The sequence below is a fragment of the Hemiscyllium ocellatum genome, chromosome 3 (assembly GCF_020745735.1).
Source record: "Hemiscyllium ocellatum isolate sHemOce1 chromosome 3, sHemOce1.pat.X.cur, whole genome shotgun sequence".
Lineage (NCBI taxonomy): Eukaryota > Metazoa > Chordata > Chondrichthyes > Orectolobiformes > Hemiscylliidae > Hemiscyllium > Hemiscyllium ocellatum.
In genome coordinates, this window is record NC_083403.1 from 106,989,916 (window position 1) to 107,012,449 (window position 22,534).

At 39.0% G+C, this 22,534-nt stretch overlaps 1 protein-coding gene across 1 annotated transcript in view; it reads right to left on the minus strand.

Moving 5' to 3' along the window:
* LOC132834023 (signal-induced proliferation-associated 1-like protein 2) overlaps positions 1-22,534 on the minus strand; it is a 427,470-nt gene that overhangs the window by 143,228 nt on the left and 261,708 nt on the right. The window contains exons 10-14 of the mRNA XM_060852741.1: positions 20,865-21,017; positions 18,251-18,357; positions 11,395-11,492; positions 8,941-9,338; positions 973-1,197 (exon numbers count right to left, since the gene is read on the minus strand). Coding sequence (XP_060708724.1) covers positions 973-1,197; positions 8,941-9,338; positions 11,395-11,492; positions 18,251-18,357; positions 20,865-21,017 — 981 coding nt within the window. The remainder of the gene's footprint in view (positions 1-972; positions 1,198-8,940; positions 9,339-11,394; positions 11,493-18,250; positions 18,358-20,864; positions 21,018-22,534) is intronic.

Sequence of the window (22,534 nt, forward strand, 5' to 3'; positions counted from 1 at the left end):
CTTTTCTCAATCACTTTAAAATTGATGTCGTCAGGTTTGTAATCCTTCCACTAATAATAATTTTTCCCTATTGACCCTATACAGACCACTCATGATTTTGAACATTTCTACTAAATCTCTCAACCTTTCTTTCTCTAAGGAGAATAATCTAACTTCTCCAAGCTATCCTCAAAACTGAAAGCCCTCATCTCCAGAAATTCTCAGAAATCTTTCTGGACCATCCCTAATGCCTCACAAGATTATTAAATCTTGATGCTCAGAATTAAATACAACGTACCAGTTAAGTCAAAATGATAGTTTATAAAGGTTCACTATAAGTTCCTTGCATTTATTCTTGAAGCCATGATCTTATACGCCTCATTAGTAGGCGGCATCGTGGCTCAGAGGTTAGCACTGCTGACTCACAGCGCCAGGGACCCTGGTTTGATTCCAGCCTCGGGCGACTGTCTGTGTGGAGTTTGCACATTCTCTCTGCGTTTGCGTGGATTTCCTCCAGGTGCTCCGGTTTCCTCCCACAATCCAAAGATATGCAGGTTAGGTGAATTGGCCATGCTAAATTGTCCATAGTGTTTCAGGCATGTGTAGGTTAGGTGCATTAGTCAGGGGTAAATGTAGAGTAATAAGGTAAGGGGAATGGATCTGGGTGGGTTAACCTTCGTATGGTCGATGTGGACTTGTTGGGCCAAATGGCCTGTTTCCACACTGTAGGGATTCTATGATTAACTGGTTTCTCATACTTTCCTGCCATCTTCAATGATTTGTGCATATACCGCAGATTCATCTATTTCTACAAACTTTAAAATAGTACTCCTTAATTTGAATTGCCTTTCTTTATTCTTCCTTTCAAAATCACTTCTCATGTCTTTGCATGAAATTTAATGCCGCTAAAGCTTTAAAACCATGCACAGTTATCAGATATCAGAGTAAGTGATTAGGAAAAGCTAGCTGCATTTTTTCAGTTGGATCACTGACCTTCTGCAGTCTGCAATCTCTGACTCTTCTGGTGTGGGGCTTCCATCCAGCTTCTTCCAGCCAATGACATATTTGTTAACAGCGCCCTGGTGATGGTACGATCCAGACAATGACCCTAGGACTTGCTGAGGGCTGTTCTGAGACACTATATAGACCTTGGAGGCATCAAGTGATCCACTGGTTTTAGAAACACGTGGTGATGGACTTCCTGAATGATGTGAACCACTAAAGAAGCAGAGATTTGATGAAGAGATAGAAGAAAACAAAAGAATAGTGAATAATTTCAACTATCTTTACCACGGTTCATATTATTCATTGTTATTAGTTAAAAATGATTAGTTAATTCTGTTATCCAGCAATGCTTCAAGTCAGTAATGTATTGACATTTGTGTTGCAGAATGCTTATAAACACCCACCCAATTAGTATTTTGGACAAACAACCATCACAGTTAGAGTCAATTTATAAATTTTTTAAAAATTCCAAAAAGACAGACTTGGGTCAGACATGAGAAAATTCATCTTCTGAAGTGGAATGGCATTGATGTTAATTCATTAACAGATAAGAAAATTTAAATTCTAGAAATGATTTGAGAACCAGCTGGTTCCTGTGATGTGGAGTTATAGGCTAAGGTGGATGGACAAGTAGGGAGGGAATTACTGGGTTTCTCATCTATATTTATTGCGTAAAAACATTATGGATGCAAAACACAGCTGGCTAATGAACATGCCAAGATTTTGATGAGAAGTTTTCCAAATGACAGTTGGAGGACTTATTACAAGGGCAATGAAACAGAACTATCCCCTCCCCTCCAGTATGTTATTATAATTAAATGTTCAGTGAAAAGTCTTTACAATTTTCCTTCACTGAAAGCTCATTTCAATGTCTGCATTTCTGGTCATTTTAATTTAACTTACAATTGCAAATCATTCTCATTCCAAAATTCAGAGTGGCTCTTTTTCATAAATAAAGAAATATAACGCCCTTTCAGAATAACTGAAACACGACCGTTATCATCTTGGTTTTTAATCGATGTTTGATAGTGAGCAATTGACCTTGATTGCTGACTTCTAATATTTGTTGAAATGACAGTGGCCCTTCCACATTATTGCTGCATAAAATTAAGAGCAAGATTTGATAATTACTTCTGGCTATTTTCTGCAGAGCCTTAGTAGATGTGTTTGGTAGCAGTGGGGGTCAACATTAAATCATTCTCCGCTTTTCAACAAAATTATTTGATAGTTTCAAAAGTATTGAGCAAATATTTTTCCACCTATTAAGATTCACAGTAGAAATTTTCTGTTAAACTAAATTCAAAACGTATTGTAAAACATAAGAATGGAGCTTAATTTCATATAGACATGTCACAAATTGAAAAACATGAATCATATAGATGGCTTTACATTAAAAAGGAGAAAATTAATGTTCATAGACACTAATACATAAATTAAAGAGTATTAATCAGTGTAGAAAGTATCATAAACTGAGTATTAATTCATTTAGACAATCAAAAACTGAAGAGCATTAACTCTTGTAGAGAGGGTTATAACCTGAAGCATATTAATTTATGTTGACAGTGTCACAAACAGAGAAGTATTAATTCATGTAATGTCGTAAACTAAAGAGTATTAAGTAATAAATAGATGGACAATATTGCATGAGCTTGAACAGAATTAATGAACAGACAATATTGCATACACTGAAGTATGAATTAGTATGAATTAAGGGTGTGACATAAACAGAAGAGTAATAAGTTTTGCAGATAATTTAATAAACTGAAGAGTATAATTTGGTAATGTTGCATGAACTAAAAAGTATTAATTAAAAGAGAGGGTTACCAGTGACATACAGGAGACGATTCAACCCATCAAGTCTACTCCGCCATTCAATGAGATCATGTCTGTTCTGATGATCCTCAACATCAATTCTAACTTATTTCATAACTCTCAATTCCCTTAGTCAGATTTTGAATCACTATCTCAGCCTTGAATATACTGAATGACCCAGTAACTACATCCCTCTGTGGAAAAGAATTCCATGATTTGCTGCCCTCAGAGTAAAACATCCTCTACAGTTCTGTTTGAAAAGCATGATTCCTTGCTCTGAGGTAATGCACTCTGGTTTGAGGCTCTCCCACAAGCGAAACAACCTACCTCCATCTACCCTATCAAGCCCCCAGAGAATCTTATATGTTTATCAAGATCTCCTTTCATTCTTCTGATCTCCAATGAGTATGAATCCAACTTATCCAACATCTCCTTGAAAGAAAATTTCTCCATTCCTGAGACCAATCTGGTGAACCTTCCCCACTGTCTCCAGTGCCTGTATAACTTTCTTTAGATAAGGGGGCCAAAATTGATCACAATAGTCTAACACATGCCTCAGAGTTTTAGCCAGAACTCCCTACGTTTTTTTTAATTTAAAGTGTCATAGAAGTTTGGAACTGTCTTTCACAAATGACAGGTACTTCTTCATATTTTAACATGAGGTCAATATATTTTTTCTTAAATAAAGACATTAAGGCATATGTGCCAAAGGCAGGTAATATGCAGTTAGATCACAGATCAGCCAATATCTCATTGAATAGCAGAATAGTTTTGAGGGGACTGAATGGCCTAGTCCTGTTCTTATGCTCCTTTTTATAATTGATTCCCTTTAAATAATGGCTAACATTCAATTTGCATTTCCTGTTAATTGCTGAACTTGGATGCCTTTTTTTTGATTCATGAACAAAGACTCACAAATCCCTGCGCTATAGCTTTATGATAGTATTCAACTCTTCTATGCTTCTTGCCTAAGCGCATTACCGCATAGTTTTCCACATTGCATTGAATCAGCCAAGATTTTGAACATTTACTTTATCGGTCTATATCCCTCCATACATGATTTTTATTAGTTGTGTTCCCATTTATTTGTGTCATATGCAAACTTGGTAAGAGTACATTCACTTCTGTCATCCAAGTCATTAGTATATACTGTAAATAATTATGGCCCCAGCACTGATCCCTGTGGCACTCCTAGTTAGAGCTTGCCATGCTGAAAATACCCCTTTTTATCTCAACTCTCAGTCATTTAGAGTCATACAGTCATAGAGATATACAGCACAGAAACAGACCCTTCAGTCCACCTCATCCATACCAACCAGCTATCCTAAATAAATCTAGTCACATTTGTCAGCATCTGGTCTGCATCCCTCTAAACTCTTCCTATTCGTATAACCATCCAAAAGCCTTTTAAATATTGTAATTGTACCAGCCTCCACCACTTCCTCTGGCAGCTCATTCCAAGCACGCACCACCTTCTGCCCCCTTGGATAACTTTTACATCTTTCGCCTCTCACCTTAAATCCATGCTGTCCAGTTTTGGAATCCCAGAACACGGTGAAAAGATCTGATCTATTCACCTTATCCATGCCCTTCATGATTTTATGAACATCTATAAGGTCACCCCTCAGACTCTGATGCTTCGGGGAAAATAGCCCCAGTCTATTTAGCCTCTCCCTATAGTTCAAACCCTCCAACATTGGAAATATCCTTGTAACTCTTTTCTGAACCCTTACAAGATTCACATCCTTCCTGTAGCAGGGAGAACATAACTGCACAGAGACTTCCAATAGTGGCCTAACCAATGTCCTGTACAGCCACAAAATCATCTCCCAACTCCTATATTCAATGTACTGACCAATAAAGGCAAGCATACACAATGCCTTCTGCATTATCCAATCTACCTGCGACTCCATTCTCAAGGAACTATGAACCTACACTCCAAGGTCTTTGTTCAGCGACACACTCTGGATTAGAGGTGCTGGAAAAGCCCAGCAGTTCAGGCAGCATCCGAGGAGCAGTAAAATCGATGTTTCAGGCAAAAGGCCCTCATCAGGAATACAGGCAGAGTGCCTGAAGGGTTGAGAGATAAATGAGAGGAGAGTGGGGGTGGGGAGAAAGTAGCATAGAGTACAATAGGTGAGTGGGGGAGGGGATGAAGGCAATAGGTCAGGGAGGAGGGTGGAGTGGATAGGTGGAAAAGAAGATAGGCCTACTGTACTCTATGCTACTTTCTCCCCAACCCCACCCTCCTCTCATTTGTCTCTCCACCCTTCAGGCACTCTGCCTGCATTCCTGATGAAGGGCTTTTGCCTGAAACGTAGATTTTACTGCTCCTTGGATGCTGCCTGAACTGCTATGCTTTTCCAGCATCTCTAATTCAGAATCTGGTTTCCAGCATCTGCAGTCATTGTTTTTACCTAGTTCAGCAACACTCCCAAGGACCTTACCATTAAGTGTAGAGGTCCTACCTTGATTTGGTTTTCCAAAATGCAGCACCTCACATTTATCAAAATTAAACTCCAACTACTACTGCTCAGCTTATTGGCTCATCTGATCAACGTTTATTAAAAAGTTCTGGAGAAACTCAGCAGTCTGGCAGTATCTTGGAAGAGAAAAATAGAGTTAATATTTTGAGGCCAGTGATGCTTCATCAGAATTTAAAACAGTTGGGAAAGGATGGTACTATACTGATGATGGCAGGGTGGGGTTGGGATGGGAAAAGGAGTGAGATGGATAGGTGGAGTTGTACCTAGAGAGAGAAAATAAAAGGGGGAAGCAGATAAAAGGACGACTTGTATGTAAGCCGAGGAGGAAATTAATGCTGAATAGTGATAATGGAATTGTGAATATTTGAAAATAGGTTGGCTTTGCTGGGTGCAATCCATGCAGAATATGACCAGGGAAGTGGAAAACAAACATGGAGGGAGGCGTTCATACTCAGAACTTCCTTAATTTAATGTTGAGTCCTGAGTGCTCTAACGTCCTAGGTGGAAGACAGGGTCATAGAGTCATTCAGTATGGAAACAGACCCTTTGGTCCAACTAGCCCATGCTGACCATGTTCCCAAAATCAACTAGTCCCACCTGCCTATATTTGGCCACGTCCGTCCAAACCTTTCCAATTCATATACTTCTCTAAATGTCTTATAAATGTTGCAACTGTACCTACATCCATAAATTCCTCTGGTAGTTCATTCCACACACTAACCACTCTGTATAAAAAAGGTAGCCCTCATGTCCTTTCTAATTCTTTCTCCTCTTACCCTAAAAATATGCTATTCATATTATCTACACCCCTTAACCTCCTAAGCTGCAATGAAAAAAATCCCAGCCTATCCAGCCTCTTCCTACAACTCACACCCTCCAGCTCTAGCAACATACTCAAAATCTTTTCTGAACCCTCTTCCTATAATATGGCAATCAGAACTGCACACAGTAATCCAGAACAGGCCTCACCAACATCCTGTACAACCTCAGCATAATGTCCCAACTCCTATACTCAAAGGTCTGAACGGAAAATGAAGACAAATGTGCTAAATGACTTCTTAACCACTCTGCCTACCTGTGATGCAAATTTCAAAGAATTATGCACCTGAATCCCTCGGTCTCTCAGTTGTGCAATACTATGCAGGGTCCTACCATTAATTGTATAAATCCTGCGCTTATTTGTTTTATCAAAATGCAATACCTTGCATTTATCCAAATTAAACTGCATCTGCCACTCCCTACTCCATTGACTCAGTTGATCAAGATCTCTTTATAATCTTAGATAACCTTCTTCACTGTACACAATACCACCAATTTTGGAGCTATCTGCAAACTTACCAACCATGCTTCCCATGTTCTCATCCATATCATTTAGATAAGCGATAAACAAAAGTGTCCCCCGCACTGTTCTCTGTGGAGTACCACTGATCACAGGCCTCCAGTCTGAAAACAACATTCCAGCACTACCCTTTGTTTCCTATTGTAAAGTCAATTTTGTATCCAATTTGCAAGCTCATTCTGAATCTCATGCAATCCAACTTTATTAATTAGGCTACCATATGGAACTTTATCAAGAGCTTTACTAAAGTCCAAATAAACAATGTCTACCTTTCTGTCTTCATAAATCTTTTTGAGTTTTTTGAGGAATCAACCAATCAAGCATTGCAGCAGACCTGAGACAGAAATGTTGGCATGGGAACATGGTGATGCGTTGAGGTGGTGGGAACTGAAAACTTGGGAGTTATTTTTATAGATAAAGCAGAAGTGTTCGACCAAGCGATCACTCAGTCTTTGTTTCATCTCCCCGGTGTAGTGGAGACTACATGGTGAGCAATGAATACAATAGTCCAGATTGAATCAGGTGTGGAAGGTGTGAGTCAGCCAATCCTCTATCCAGGCTGATATACTACCGCCCAACACAGTAGCCTCATGTGTGGTACCTTGTCACTATGAGCTGAAAAATGTGTTGCTGGAAAAGCGCAGCAGGTCAGGCAGCATCCAAGGAGCAGGAGAATCGACATTTCGGGCATAAGCCCTTCCTCAGTTACGTTCACTATGTTTGACAGTGTCATAAACTGAAAGTATTCATTCTTGTTGACAATACAGCATGATTTACAGTTACAAAACGCTGTTAGGATTTGGACGCAGGTCAATGACCAGAGGACACAGATATAAATTAAGTGGCAAAATAACAAGGGGCAGATGATAATCTTTCTTCTAACACAACAAGTTTTTATCTGAAACACATTGCCCAGAGGGTAGTGGAAGCAGATCCAAAAGTAAATTTCAGAGAAGAACCTGAAAACATACTTCAAGCAGCTGAGGAGAGCAGGAAGCAAGGGCCTCATTGAGCTATATGGAAAACGGAAGGAAATTAGATTTATTGCACATTTGCTATAGTCACAATGACCTCCTGTTGTGCCACAAGATTCTAAAGAATTCCAAATGTAGATTGTCAAGATCCTTTCCTATTGATTAAGCAGTCTGCCACATCTGGCAATGCTACCCTCAAATAGTTTTTTAATATTAAAATATTTAAGCAAGTTGATCTGTATTCAACAATGTTTTGATTGGTGTTCTTCAGAGAGCACGCATCATGATTCACATGGAGTACTGTAGAAGTTTGGGAGCCACATTATAGGAAAGATGGAAACACATTGGAGAGAGTTCAGAAGGGATTTACAAGTATAGTTCCAGGAATGAAACACTTTAATTATGAGGGTAGATTGAGGAAGTTGGTTCTGTTCTTTTTGGAGACAAGACAACTGAGAGTAGATCTGAAAAGAGTTTTCGAAATCAGGAACAAAATTTGGACAGAGTAAATAGGGGGAAATTGTTCCCAGTCAAAGAAAAAAGGACGACTGTCATAGCTTAAAAGTGATGTGCAAATGAAGAAAGGGAGTGTGAAAAATGCTTATTTACTCATTTAGTAGTTAGGATCAGGAATGTCTGGCCTGGAAATGTGACTGACGCAGGTTCATTTGAGGTATTCAACAGAGTGATTGATAAATATTTGGCTAGAAATGATAGACACAGATACATGGAAAAGACAGGAATTTGGAACTGGACAACAGAACAAGCTCACCAATGGTGGGCCAAATAGCCTCCTTCTGCACTGTAACAAATCTGTGATGACTAAACAGATGGTTGTTGGTGTGTGCAATGCTTTCAATGGGAATAGTTCAAGCAAAGGTCATTGCATCTTTGAAGGCAAAAGTAGGGCAAGTACTTGGAGCAAATGTCCACAGCTAAGGTGTGAAAGTAGGATTAATGCTGAATTTCTCTTTCAAACACATTCATAGATGCAATTATCCAAATGATTTCCTGATAAGTTGTAAAATTCTGCAGTTCACAAACGTTTTCTACAGTTGCAAAATACGCTCCAGATTGGACTTCTACAGAATCCTGAGACACAGCTCTTTCAGACAAGCACCGCTGACAGCATAATCACCCTTAGTTATCAGTGTCATCAGTAAATTAAGGCAGTCAAAACATTGAAGTGCATGCTTCCGAAACAGGCAATATTGTACTTCCTTGCTGTTTTGATCAAAAGTCCCAAAGTAAATGTTCTGTTTCATAATGCTAAAGATAATTTAATCTTGTATAAATACACATTGATAATGTTATGTTTATTTGCTGAAGTAGGAATTATCTGTACCTGGAATGTGAGGAGATCTCACTGAGATCACCGGTACTTCCTTGGGTAGCAAGGCTGGCAGAAATTGCAGCAGTGTAGTTATGAACGCTGTATGATTTTGCTTGTCCATCTTCAGGCCCTCCATCTTCACAATGATCCACCCACTGTACCATCTGCTCTGCCCTGCTTTGTACAGCTGATCTGTTGCCAGTTAAATGAACCGTGCCCATCAATGGTGGTGGCATACATGGAGCTGTGTCGATCCCACTATCAGTGGAGGCCCCTTTAATGTACGTCAAGCCCAGCAATTCCGGGTCCATTAAGTCACCAGAACCAAACTGTTTATCATCACTATTGCTGGATGCATTACTGGACAGAGTATTGCTGCTGGAATGGCTTGAGCAATTATTATCGGTAATCTAAAGATGAGGAAAAGGGATACATAACCCAGAATAATAAATATTTCCTGATGCACTTAAATACTTATTTAACAATAATTATAGTTTTACTCTAAAAGCTCTTTGTACTAGGACCAGAACTGAGTCATGTTTTAGGATAAGATTAATAATATATTTTAATTTTCACATTAGCATTTAAAGTACAAATATTATAAAACAAAATGAATGGAATTGCTAACGATTATGCCCTTTGACTCTTGGGCAGTGAGTTATAAAAATATAGTGTGGTGTGATCTCATTATAAAAATCAACTCGTGCTGTATTTATAACTATTGGCTCTAAAAACATGCATACAAGCTGCACTGTAACCCAAGGTCACCCAAGTGCCTTCATTATCTCCAGATAAAGTCCATAGACATACTAACTTACAAAAATACTGCCTTAATACTAATACAAATATCAGGGAGCATGCTGAGAGAATGCACAAATAAGTGTGCCTGTATTGCCTTTCCCAAGCCAATTTCATAAATGGATATCTCATCACCAAATGGTATAATTGCATTAATTGACATGGTTACATTTGACACAGATTGTGAGAGATTGTTTGATCATCTCTTTGTAGGCGCTGTTGCTTTCATTGAGCTCTAATGAAAAAGTGAAGCCACTTGTGCTAATTACTGTTAATTAAATTGAAAATGATTTGGAGAAAATGCCCCATGGCAAGGTTAGAATAAACATTTTTGTTAACTCAAATAAATTTTTGTTATTGAAACAATACATTTCAAATAAAATTACAAAGGGCACATCAAGATTTACTAAATGAACAGAAAGAATATTCTGGCAAAAATGTGATGTGACATTGCAAAGTATTTAAAGACAGAGTGATTTCATGACCTTACTGTGCATAGCAACTAAAAGATCTCTCTCAAGTTTACTCCTCCAATGCAAATACTGCTGTAAACAAGGATGGACACCAAAGGTAATGAGAGAAGAAAGCCCTAGAATCAAATTTCACAAGGTTTTGTTTTTGCAGTTCAAACAATTATACCCAGTGCCCAAGTAATAGCGCTGTTTCTGTAAAATAGCAAAGAAGTTGAAATGACACAGCTGATGTTGCTATTTGCCAAGTTATTTAAGCATTCAAGTTGGACATTTTGAGTGAGATGACATACTCTTAAGTGGCATCTGTTGTCAATGCGGACCAGAATCCTCCAGCACCACTGTGTTTGCTTCTAACTGCTATATATACAGGGCACATAAATGGAGCACAGAATGAAAGCGCTATTACAGGACAAATAATGGAGCTATGTACCATGGACAGTTACTGTATAGATAAATGGAGTCTCCACTATTACATTTCAAGTAAATTGAGCTCTGCATAGTGTACAGTTCACGTATTGGAGCCATGTATGGTGCGCATTTACTATTCAGACAAATGGAGCTTCACATCGTTACAACTACATTTCAGATAAATTGAGCTATTCACAGGATACAATTCAAGTAAATGGAGCTCTGCACAATTACGTTTTCATTTAAGGTAAATGGAGCTCTGCACTGCGGTTTGAACTCCACACTGCCTGACATAACAGTGCAAAGATGCTGTCAGATCTAAGCTGCCACATCCACACACAGGTAAGGGTGTCAAGCCAGAGATCTATTTTACCATCTTATTATACAAGATAATACATTCCTATTTTACAATCAAACTATTGTACAGAAACATAATGGTAAATACACTAACCAAACAGACACATGATACTATGATCTGAAGCCGTTTTGCTGAAGGCTTTTAACTTGACATTGTCCATTAAACAAGAGTGAAGGGCAATGTGACAGCTATTTCCCATCCTGACCCCTCACCTCTACTTTGGAAAAAGCCTACCTGGTGATGTGCGAAAGTAGCTCTGAGAAAAACACTCTGCCCTCCAGCAGGTTTAATGTTTGCTCAGCAGCCCCTCACAGCTCCAATGCAGGCAGTGACAACACAACAGAATGTGGAGCAGGTACCTGCATGCTGGAAATAAAAACATAAGCACAGATCTGCTCACAAAAGTTCCTGATGGCTAGTGAATCTTACATGTAAAATCTTATTTGGAGATTCTTTGCCAATGCTTTCCCTTTGCAGTCCCTTGTAGGAATTCAGGATTTTTGTTGATGGGACATGCCATCTGGGCTCTGGAAGAGAAAATAATTTAGGAAAAAATTGGTGAAAATTTTGATCAGTACTTAAAAAGGAAGTCATAAAATGAGAGACAAATTTTCAAACTTTCATTTGACCTTATAGTGCTTTCAATTCTTTTCTTCAATGTTGATACAACCTGAGCTTATTGCTGCCAATAAATCAGGGAATAAGACTGTCCCATAGTCACGTGGAAGGAAAATCATAGAGCATGAGAACTGACTCATAGATCCAACTGGTCTGTGCCGACCAGATATCCGAAATTAATCTCGTCATATTTGCCAGCATTTGGCCCATTTCCCTCTAAACCCTTCCTATTCATATAATGATCCAGATGACTTTTAAATATTGTAATTCTACCAGCCTCCACCACTTCCTCTGGCAGCTCATTCCATACACGCACCATTCTCTGCATGAAAATGTTTCCTCTTGGGTCCCTTTTATATCTTTCTCCTCTCACCTTAAACCTATGCCCTCTAGTTTTGGACTCCCTACCATGGGGAAAAGACCTGGTCACTGTCTGTGTGGAGTTTGCATGTTATTCCTGTGTCTGTGTGGGTTTCCTCCAGATGCTCCGGTTTTCTCCCACTGTCCAAGGATGTGCAGTTTGGGTGGATTGGCCAGGATAAATTACCCATAGTGTACAGGGAGTGTAGGCTAGGTGGGAAATGCAGGGTTACAGGGATGGAGTAGGGAGATGTGTCTGGGTGGGATGCTCTTCAGAGGGTCAGTGTGGACTCAATGGGCCAAATGGCCTGCTTTCACACTGTAGGAATTCCATGTTTCTATACTTCCACTGCCTTTATACTCTTCTAGGGATTCATTCAATCCCTGTTGTCTCTACCTGACATATGCTTCCTTCTTTTTTTGACCAGAACCTCAATTTCTCCACTCATTCAGCATTCCCTTCACTCTAAAAGGAACACACTGTCTGTGGGCTCTCATGATCTCATTTCTGAATGCTTCCCACTTTCTAGCCATTCATTTACCTGCCTTGACCAAATATCTGCCTTGACCAACTTTTCAAAGTTCTTGCCTAATATCATCAAAATTGGCCTTCCTCAAATTTAGAACTTCAACTTTTACATCTGGACCATCCTTTTCTATCATTACTTTGAAACTAGTTGACTTGCCAACTTTAAGGGCATTTAAATGGTCATTGGATAACCATATGGATGGTAATGGAGTAGTGTAGGTTAGATGGGCTTCAGATTGGTTTCACAGGCTGGTGCAACAGTGAGGGCCAAAGGGCCCTTACGACACTGTAATGTTCTATGTTCTATGATCACTGGACCTAACTTTCTCCCCAACTGACATGTCAGTCTTACTTAATAAGCCCTGCCTTATTTCCCAAGATTAGGCCAAGTTTTCTCCTTCACTAACAGATTTGCTTCTCGATTTCCCGCTGACTATTGAGGGGTGTGGGTCGATAATTCAATCCCAATAAAGTGTTCATCTCTTTCTTATTTCTCAGTTCCACATAAATTACTTCCCTCGTTGTGTTCCCAAAAATATCCTCCTTAAGTCTAGCTGTAATGTTATCCTCCTCTCTTTCTCCCCTTTTGATCCTTCCATACACTGGAACATTAAGCTGCCAATTCTGTTCGTTCCTGAACCATGTCTCTGTAATTGCTATGATATTCCAGTCCCATGTTCCCACCCATGCCTTGTGTTCATCTGCCTCACCTGTTAGATCTTTTGCATTGAAATAAATACAGTTTAATTTATAGTCCTACTTCATTCTCTGATTTGTTCCTGCCTGTCTTGATTGTTTGACTGCTTCTTTCCCCAACTGCACCAGTCTCAGACTGATCTCTTTCAGTCAACATTAAGTTGGTTACTACTTCTCTTTAAGACAGATCTTTTTGAACTACCTAGATTAGTTCTTCTTGGACATTGCCAAACAGTAAGGACTCTATCTGCCTTATGTCTCACCCTTATGCGTTCTATATCTTCCCTCAAACAAGTTCTTTTAGTTGCTGGCAATTATTTGGATTTTCTTTCCCTCCTGACTACATAGTAGAACTGCTCCATGGTTAAAATGTGGCTTCCCACTAAGCCTCCAGGTCAACAGAGGAAATCCTAACCCAGCCTGTTTGCAAATAGATTGGTGTCTAGTACAAAACTGATAGGACTGCAGGGAAAGAGACAACCTATTGGCAGTTCCTGTGTGGATTTACTAATCTGCTGTCAATAATAATATTTCTCACTACTCCCTTGTTTAAATAACATCAGAATTGAAAATTCAAGGTTCATAAAGAAATGCAGCTTATAACATCCCCAGGGACTGAGTCCTCATCAAGCACTTCTGCAACATTTTCTTGCAAGTGGATTTGTCAATTTCCATCTACATTCAGTTTTCTGACTATTGCCCTTCTAATATTTCTTGTTTGCTTCACTCTTGGTGTTGAACTCTCCACAAGCATCAAAACTTCTGTCAAAAAAAGGTCAATTTTTTCTTTACTACAAGTCATTTTTTTTCCTCTGCTAAAAATCACTATTCTTTGAAACTGCACTGATCACAATCAGCAACAATGCTGTATCTTTGCTACTGAAACAAATCTAAATGTGTAAGGTGCAGTATGTCACAGCTTCTGTTGGCAGCAGGGGATGCAGGAGAACAGATTAGTTTCCCACTAGGCCCTTTTTCCATCTCTCAAAGTGTCTTGCTACATGAGTATCACTGCCAACAGTTTTGCTTTTTTTAAAGTTGGAATTGCAACTATATGTGCCTCCGATGATGGAAACATTCACATACAGTCCATTCACATTCAAGCTGACCATTTTGCTACACAGGATAATTATGTGATTTCTGAATTCACCTATTTACTGTTTAATGACAAATATAGCAAAGAAAATATTGGCTGACTTTGTTTCTCAAAATCAATTGATTATTAGAATGAGATTAAACATTATACATGAGAGAAATGAATGCCTAACAATACAATATTAATAATATTCCAAAAAGTGATTAAACAAATTCCAACTCGCTTAGCACTCTAGTCTCCAGTTCACCCAGAACTTCACTGTTCACATGTTATCTTGTACTATCAATCCTGCTCTCCACGATTCCATTGCTCCCTATCTGTCTGATATTTAAAAAAAATTTCTTTATAGGTTCCTTCGTGGTTCTTCCTCTGCACCACATATTTCTCACTCAGAATCCAAACTACTGCTGTCTTTACTCTGCTATATGTGGATGACACAGCTTTGGGTCAACATGCTCAAGTGGAATCAACTTCCTGATTCCCTGTACTGCATCTCACCCTGCTACTAAACCTATCCATCAGTCATATTCCCTACCATTTTCTGTTAATTCTGCTTCAGTTCCCCGAGTGAATCTGAGAAGATATTTTGCTGCCTTACAATTGCTTGTGTTTGACTGTTATTGGTTAGAGTCACTACTGGTACTTCTACCAGTTACCTTAAATCTGTGACCACTGGTTATTCATTCTTCTGTCACTGGAAACAGAAGGGTAAGTTGCACAGTTAGAGTGAAGGATTCTTTGACAGCATGGGAGTGATTCAAGTGAAAGTGGTGGGTGGGTGGGGTAGTGGTGGAGAGGTACTTTAATCAAGGTTTACCCCAAGAAATAAAGTCCCCAGACAAGAAGGTGGGTGGGACAGGAAAAGAGGCATGAACCGTGAAGCTTACCTGGACTAAGACCAACAGCAATGTGATGTCATCAGTACAGGGAAAGCAGCTGACTGGTGACAAGATTTGGTCAGTATTTGCAGTCTTTAAATGAAAGTTGGATATTTAAGTCTCTTGACTGCTTTGTCTCTAAGAAATAGCTTGTTAAGTTTTCATTGTTAAGTTCATACTTATTCTCAGGATAAATTATTCTAAATTTTCAAAGTTACAAGATGGGGAAGGGCTAAGTGGAGTGCACATCCTGCAGTATTTCTGAAGTCATTGACATTGGCCCAGATAAACATATATGCAGAAGTATGATTAGCTGCACAAACTTGAGCTCTGGGCTTTGGAACTGGAGCAGTGGCCGGACTCACGTTTTTACATCCACGAGGCATAGCACTGTATGAAAAGCAGTGGTGCAGTCCTTGTCTATATTTAAAGCTAAGGTATATAGATTTGTTATCAGTAGGGAATCAAGAGTTATGGGGAAAATGCAAGAACATAGACATGAAGAATGTCAGATCAGCTATAATCCTATTGTATAGCAGAGTAGGGTCAAAGGACCAAGTGGCCTGCTCCTCTTATTTCTTATGGTCTTAGGACCAGAGCTTAGGGTCTTGACAGTCATTGCTGCAATGACTATCTTCCTATCTGGAGATCTGGGTCATTAAAACAGATCAACAAGAAGAGACAGCCAGTAAGGTAAACCAATGGGGGAAACAGTTTCAAAACTGAGAAATGTAAAGGTGGAATGATTACGCTCCTCTGCTCTGCATGTTCTTTTACTTTCTTTTCTTCTCACCTTTTAGCAGTTCCGGGGCAGCTTGACAGGAAGTGAGTCCTGGGCAGTGTGAGGGAAAATGAATCCTTCGGCAGCACAAGTGGAAGTGAGTCCGGGGGCTGCGTGAAGGGAAGCGAGTCCGGGGCAGCGCAACTTACCTTGGTGAAGCTGAGTGCCAGGGTGGAGCAGGCTGGAGGCTTGGAGTGAAGGGAGACAGTTGTTGGACTGGGGCCTGGTGCAGGTGGTCAGACCACATGCTTAGCTGCTATTTGAAATTCTTTACTGGACTGTAATATCAAGCCTTTAACTATATTGTAGCTATCTTATTTCTATCTTATTTTTTAGACAGTGTACGTAATGCTACTACTTTTCCTTTTATTCCTCTTTTGTGCCCAAGATTTGCACTTAGGTACCTGCACCTAAGATGGCACCATTGGAGGCAACCATTGTAAAAACTTTTCACTGTACTCCTGTACTTTTATTCTATTCTATTCTATTCATTGGTGGAGCAATTAAAATCGAGGCGTGCAAGTAACCAAAACTGGGGAATTGCATTAATCCTGGAGGATTGAGGACTTCTGAAGATTGGAGAGGAGGGATGGGGCTTCAGAGGAATTTCAAACCAAGTTGAGAAGTTAAAGTTAAGACACTGCTTTACCAGAAGCCAATAAAAGTCATCCTGCATCGGGCTGATGGTGAACAAGGCTTGGTGGGTGTCAGGATATGGCAGCAAGGTTTTGATCTCGGGTAAAAAGCAGTAGGTTGTCCAAGATGGGTGCTGGAATCGTTGAGTTGCATGGTAACAAAGACATTGATGAAGCTGAAGCACGGGCAGAATTAGGAGTTGTAAGAAAGATGTTAATAGATAGCCTGAGAAATGGTGTGAATGTGTGGTTGGAAGTTTCTCTCTGAGTCAGATGATCCTAAGGAATAGGAGCAGAAGTAGACGATTTGGTGCCTCAAGACTGCTCCATCATTTAACAAGATCATGGCGGATCTGTTAGTTTTGAATTCTACATTCCCACCTATCCTGGTAATCCTCAATTTCCCTGCTTAATAAGAATCTATTCACCTCAGTCAAAGGCTCTGTTTCTACCAGCTTATAAGGCAGACAGCTGCAAAATCGCATAACCCCCTTACAAAAAACATCTCTCCTCATCTCTGTCCCTAAACAGCAAATCCTACTTTTAAAATCATGCCCTCTAGTCCTGGACTGACTCACAAGAGGAACCACTCTTTCTGCTTCCAGCATGTTAGGACCATTCAGAATCTTACAAGCTTTAATAAAATCTTCCCTCATTGTTCTAAATTCCAGTGGAAACAAGGGCAGCCTGTCCAACCTATTCTCATAAAACAACTACTCATTCCATGCATCAATCTAGTGAACCTCCTGTGAATTGCTTCCAATTTATTTACATCCTTCCTTAAATAACACCAAAAAAATGCAGGATTTTCAGGTTATGGTCTCAATGCCTTTTATAACTGAAGCATAACATCCTTACTTTTATGCTCAAATCCTCACATAATGAAGTATAGGACCTTGATTATTTGCAGAAACTGCAATGTAATCTTTTGTGACTCATGCACCACAACACCTAAATTGCTCACCAACCGCAAATTCTATCAAATATGATGCTATAGCGACAATATATTTCAGTCTTAAACAGAGTCAAGGCAAGGAATGGAATCAACAACCAGGGAATAGGGAGCAACATTCGGATCAAAGTTAAAGCACTGATCCTCTCAATATTTTGCTGGTGAATTACTGCTCATCCGGTATTGAATGTCAGACAAGCATACTAACAATTTAAAGGAGAAAGTGAGGACTGCAGATGCTGGAAAGTCAGAGACAAAAAGTGTGGCACTGGAAAAGCACAGCAGGTCAGCCAGCATCTGAGAAGCAGGACAGCCGATGTATCGGGCATAAGCTCTTCATCAGATTCCCGATGAAGGGCTAACGCTCAAAACATTAACTCTCCAGCTTCTTGGATGCTGCCTGACCTGCTGTGCTTTTTCCTGTGCCACACTTTGATTACTAATAATTCAAAGACATTGAAGGGATCAAGATGATGTACAGCTCAATTCACCAATGTAGACATGGAAACAAGTACTGTGCTTTTGGATGATGTTTTCTCAATACTAGAGTATCAGTGCTCCAACTGAATCATGTAAATGCAGAGTAATATTATTTATTTCTTTTGATTTAAAGACTCGCAGGAGTTAAAATGTTGCAGGTTTCAATTATCAAGTTGAATTTGTTGTGATTATAACAATCACATTTTTAAAATTAAAACACTACTCCAATTTAGTAAATTGCTTCCAAATATGGAACTTACCAACACTTCTGGTCCTCTCCAATGTGCCATCTCGTTCTCTTGGTGCGTCATATTCTGTCAGAGCACTGGTTGAACCTTGATGATCGTGTAAAACAGGGGATTGGCACCTTTTAATAAAAAGCAGGATGTTTTAATATCAGTGGGATACAAATTCATTAAACAGTGATACAATTTCACATAGCTGCTAAAAATAATCTAAAAAAAAATAAGCTGTTGATCTAAATCTAATTTCGACTTCAGGATTCAGAACTAAATAGATACAAAGCTGATATTATCATTATATTGACCATGCGATTATCTGACTGGGAGATTTTGAAAAGATATTTTACTCTTCCATTAAAAAAATACACATTAATGTACCACTTCAACAACTCATCAATTTCTTAAAGGACTTCACAATCAATATTAGATGTGAAGTCTAATCACTGGCTATGTAAGGAAATATAGTTATCAATTTGCACACAGTAAACCCCAACTAACAGCAATTTGCAATAAGTAGTTAAGTTGCTTTGGTGCAGTTGATCAAGGGACATAAAGGACACTGAAAGAGCATGTGAATCAACTAGAACAGGAAGAAGTGCGTCACCCATTCTCATAATGCTGTATAATTGAATGATTACCTGCAGATTATTTAAATGTAAACTGTTAATCTTCATTAATTATTGAGTGTGTTATGCATCAGTGGGGCATTTGTTGTTGTGCAATCATGCTGTAATCCAATCTAGCACTGAACAGCTCACTAGCTGAACATTGCTGATTTGAAACAGGCCCTGATGTGGCAATTATCATGGAAATAAATAAAGAACCATATTTTTTCTTTATGCAATAAACGGGCTTTTAATTACAAGTAAACATATCCACAGGAAGCATATAAGACTCTTGCAAAACACCAAGATTCCACTCAGAACTTTGGAATTTAAAAACAAACTACTTCTCACATGTAAATACTGCAACAGACTCCTTGATTATTGGAAGCTATCTTTTTTTAGGAATCGTAGTTCAAAAGGTTCATGCTTCACTTTGCATTTGATTTGAGCCACAGCTCCCATCTTAAACCTGTATCAACTTTGAAGAGCAAGACAGACTTTTCCTTTGTTCATCATGTTGTTTTATTTAATGTGTAGTGCAGTTTTGATGCAAAACGTGATTCTGAATCCTTAGAAAAAAACTATGTTTCTCGACCTTCATGATAAAAACACACACTTAAATTCTTGACTGTAAATCTGATTGATTGTCTATAGTAAATGCAAACATTTAAGTAAATGCCACAATTACTCAGCTGCCTACTTATTGAAATCCCCTTCTTTCCTGAAATTAATCAAAACATTATCTTGTGAGGCTCTGGGGAAATCCCTTAAAAGTTACCCCAAAACTCTTCCATTGGCCACTGCACATATCTTGGTTGTACGTGACTTTACTCCTTTATTTTTAAAAAATTAACATTGTGTCTCACAGCTGCAAGTAAGTGACAAATGTAAAAAGTTAGCAATAAAGCAAGTAGAAATGATGACGCAGGGATGAATCAGAGTTATTAGCAAGAGTGCAGTGATGGCTTTGTGGAAGCCTGGATCACACAGTCTACACAGAGAATTTGTGCTGTATGGTGCAACATGTCATTAAACTAAAGCCCAGATGGCACTCTCTGCTAGGACAAAAGATTGGAAGTGGGGAGGTTCTCCCCAGTACCCTGATCAACATAGATCCCTCAACCAGCATATCAATTAGATTACTTAGTCATATACCTTGCTGCTGTTTGAGTTTGCTGTGTGCACGTTTCATCAACAGAACTGAGATGACAGTTCAAATGTATTTCACAGTGATAAAGTGTTTTGGGATGTTGTGAGGTCATGATAGCTGTTGCATAAATGTCAGTCTGTAATTACTTAATTAGTCAGCAACATTGAAAATGCGTTGGAATTCTAGCTGAAATCATCAAAATAAATTGTTCACATCTTGTGCATCTGCTGCAACCATTCTTACAGAACATTAAATGTGAAACTCACTTTTAGAACACTTGATTGAAGTTTCAATAATTGTAATCTTAAACTAATCAGCTGTACTTTCAATTACATTCATGTGCCTTATGTTAAATAAGTTTTGAAAGGTGCAGTCGCTTCTCTTTGAAGCGTGTTGACAAAGACCCAGGGTCCTGTAAAGTTGGGAAATGCTTGCGCCATGAATCAAAAAATTTTAGTAGCTGGAATGCTTTGCTCAGATGGAGGTGACCATTTCCTACATGTAATAATAAGTTTGCTGAGACGCATTTGATTCACCAGTTCACACTTTTCCAGTGGAAAAACTTTCCAGCTGTACAAATTAGTTTTAAATGTTGCAACAGTAGAGGGATTTGAGGTTGGACTTCAGTTGGTGAATAAGCAATCAACAGTTTTCCACCCTTCCTCTGCTGTTTTTAGGCAAATTTTAACCCATTTATTTCAGACGGTTCATCATCTTAAATAAAATAGCAATGTGGGATAAAATCTACTATAAAGTCATCAGAAATTCAATTAGTGCAGAATTCAACACCAACTCATGTTCAATTTATAGCAGGAGCCAAGTGTCTGGATAATTGATTTCAGGCCTCTGAAAGTGTACATCAGAAGATACTCCATACCCATCATATCCGGACTGCTGTCTCCAATGACTGCTGCCACTTGGTCCTGGATCACTCGAAGATGACTGATTGCTGGGGGAGTTTCGATAATGCTGACTGGCATCAGCAACATTGGATTGCGCTAGCTGAGCATTTTCCATATCTTGCATGGATCTGTGAGCCACAGGGAAACAAAAATGAGGCTGCTTTCAGCTCTTCATTTCCATGATGCACAAATAAATATTCATATTTTACAGTTATGCAAAGAATTTACAGCACAGAAATCACCCAATTGGTTCATACTGGTATTTATACTTCACATCGATCTCCTCTCACCTCTATTCATTGCGCTTGCAGTTTAACACATATTGACACTATCAAAATACTGACCTGATAAAGTTGCCAAATACTATTCATCATAATGCCCTGCAGAGCTCAAGAAAAGAGGAGAAAAGGGCGGTGAGGTCTCAGACAAAAAGATCCTCCCAAAATAAGGCAGCTGTGAGGAGCTCACCCATACTCATCAAGTTGCGCAGCTCAAGGTATTTTTTGGTCACATCACACAACTGTGGCTGGATTCTTAGGATATTAAACATTTGCCAAGAACTGTCATGCTCCCTCATTTGTTGAATCCATAAAAAGATTGTATATGCTATGCTTAAAGAAAACAGCTGGGAGCTCTCTGATGCAGTGGTACATAGCCAATTGACTCATGTAATTGAACTTCCATGAAATTGCCTCCAATAATGGAGTAGTGTAAACAAATAAAAGCTGCAATTAACTTTACTGGTGCTGGAAAAGCTGTATCTTGTAAATGTGGCAGCAATTCTGAGGCCAATAATAACTTACAGAAACAGCAATATCGGTCATGACATTGTCTCTTAGTGAGAACTGCACTCTGGAAATCATTATTTTGCTGTGAGCTTGCAGAAGAATCAATACTGACCCAAACACTAGGGAGGCAGCTGAGAAATTAGTAGGGAAGTTCAATAACACAATTTTAACTTCAATTTTATTTGCATTTTTGGAAAGTTATGAATTTGCATTTGGAATTCTTTGCTTTTAAGAGGAGAATGAAAGTATAGAAAAGGGCAGGAGAGAGTCAGCATTGTTGATGCCATTAAAGCTCCGTTGCACAGTCAACTGTATTGGAGGGTGTCAAGGCCAAAGAGGTCATTGGTGGAATTCACACTCAGAGAGAAGGCTGCAGTTCCCACAGAAGCAATTATTGTTACAAGAATTGCAGTCTCAGATGTCATGCCTATAGAAGTAGCAGTTCTCATTAATAAATGTTTCTGGACCATTCCAGGCAGCCTCAGGGAAGTTTAATGATATTGGTCCAAATTAGCCACGCATCACTACTCAGACAGGTCACAACTGTCATCTGTAAACAAACATTACAGTTAATATTTTTTTGTGGAACAAGCAAATCAGAGAATGTGTGAATTCAACATTCAATGTCAGATTTGCCTTGACTTGTGTACGGACCACTTTTGTTTGGACAGTGGACTAAAAAGAGAAATGATGCTGCTTTAATCCGCAGCAACAGTGGAAGAAGATGTTGCAGTTAAAATGAATTATTCATATACAATGTGAATTGTATGGATAATGTTGTCTTATTTCAGCTTGTTTGTGGTGGGGGGGGGGAAAGAGTGGTGTTGTTGGCAGCTAGGGAATGATAAACACATTGG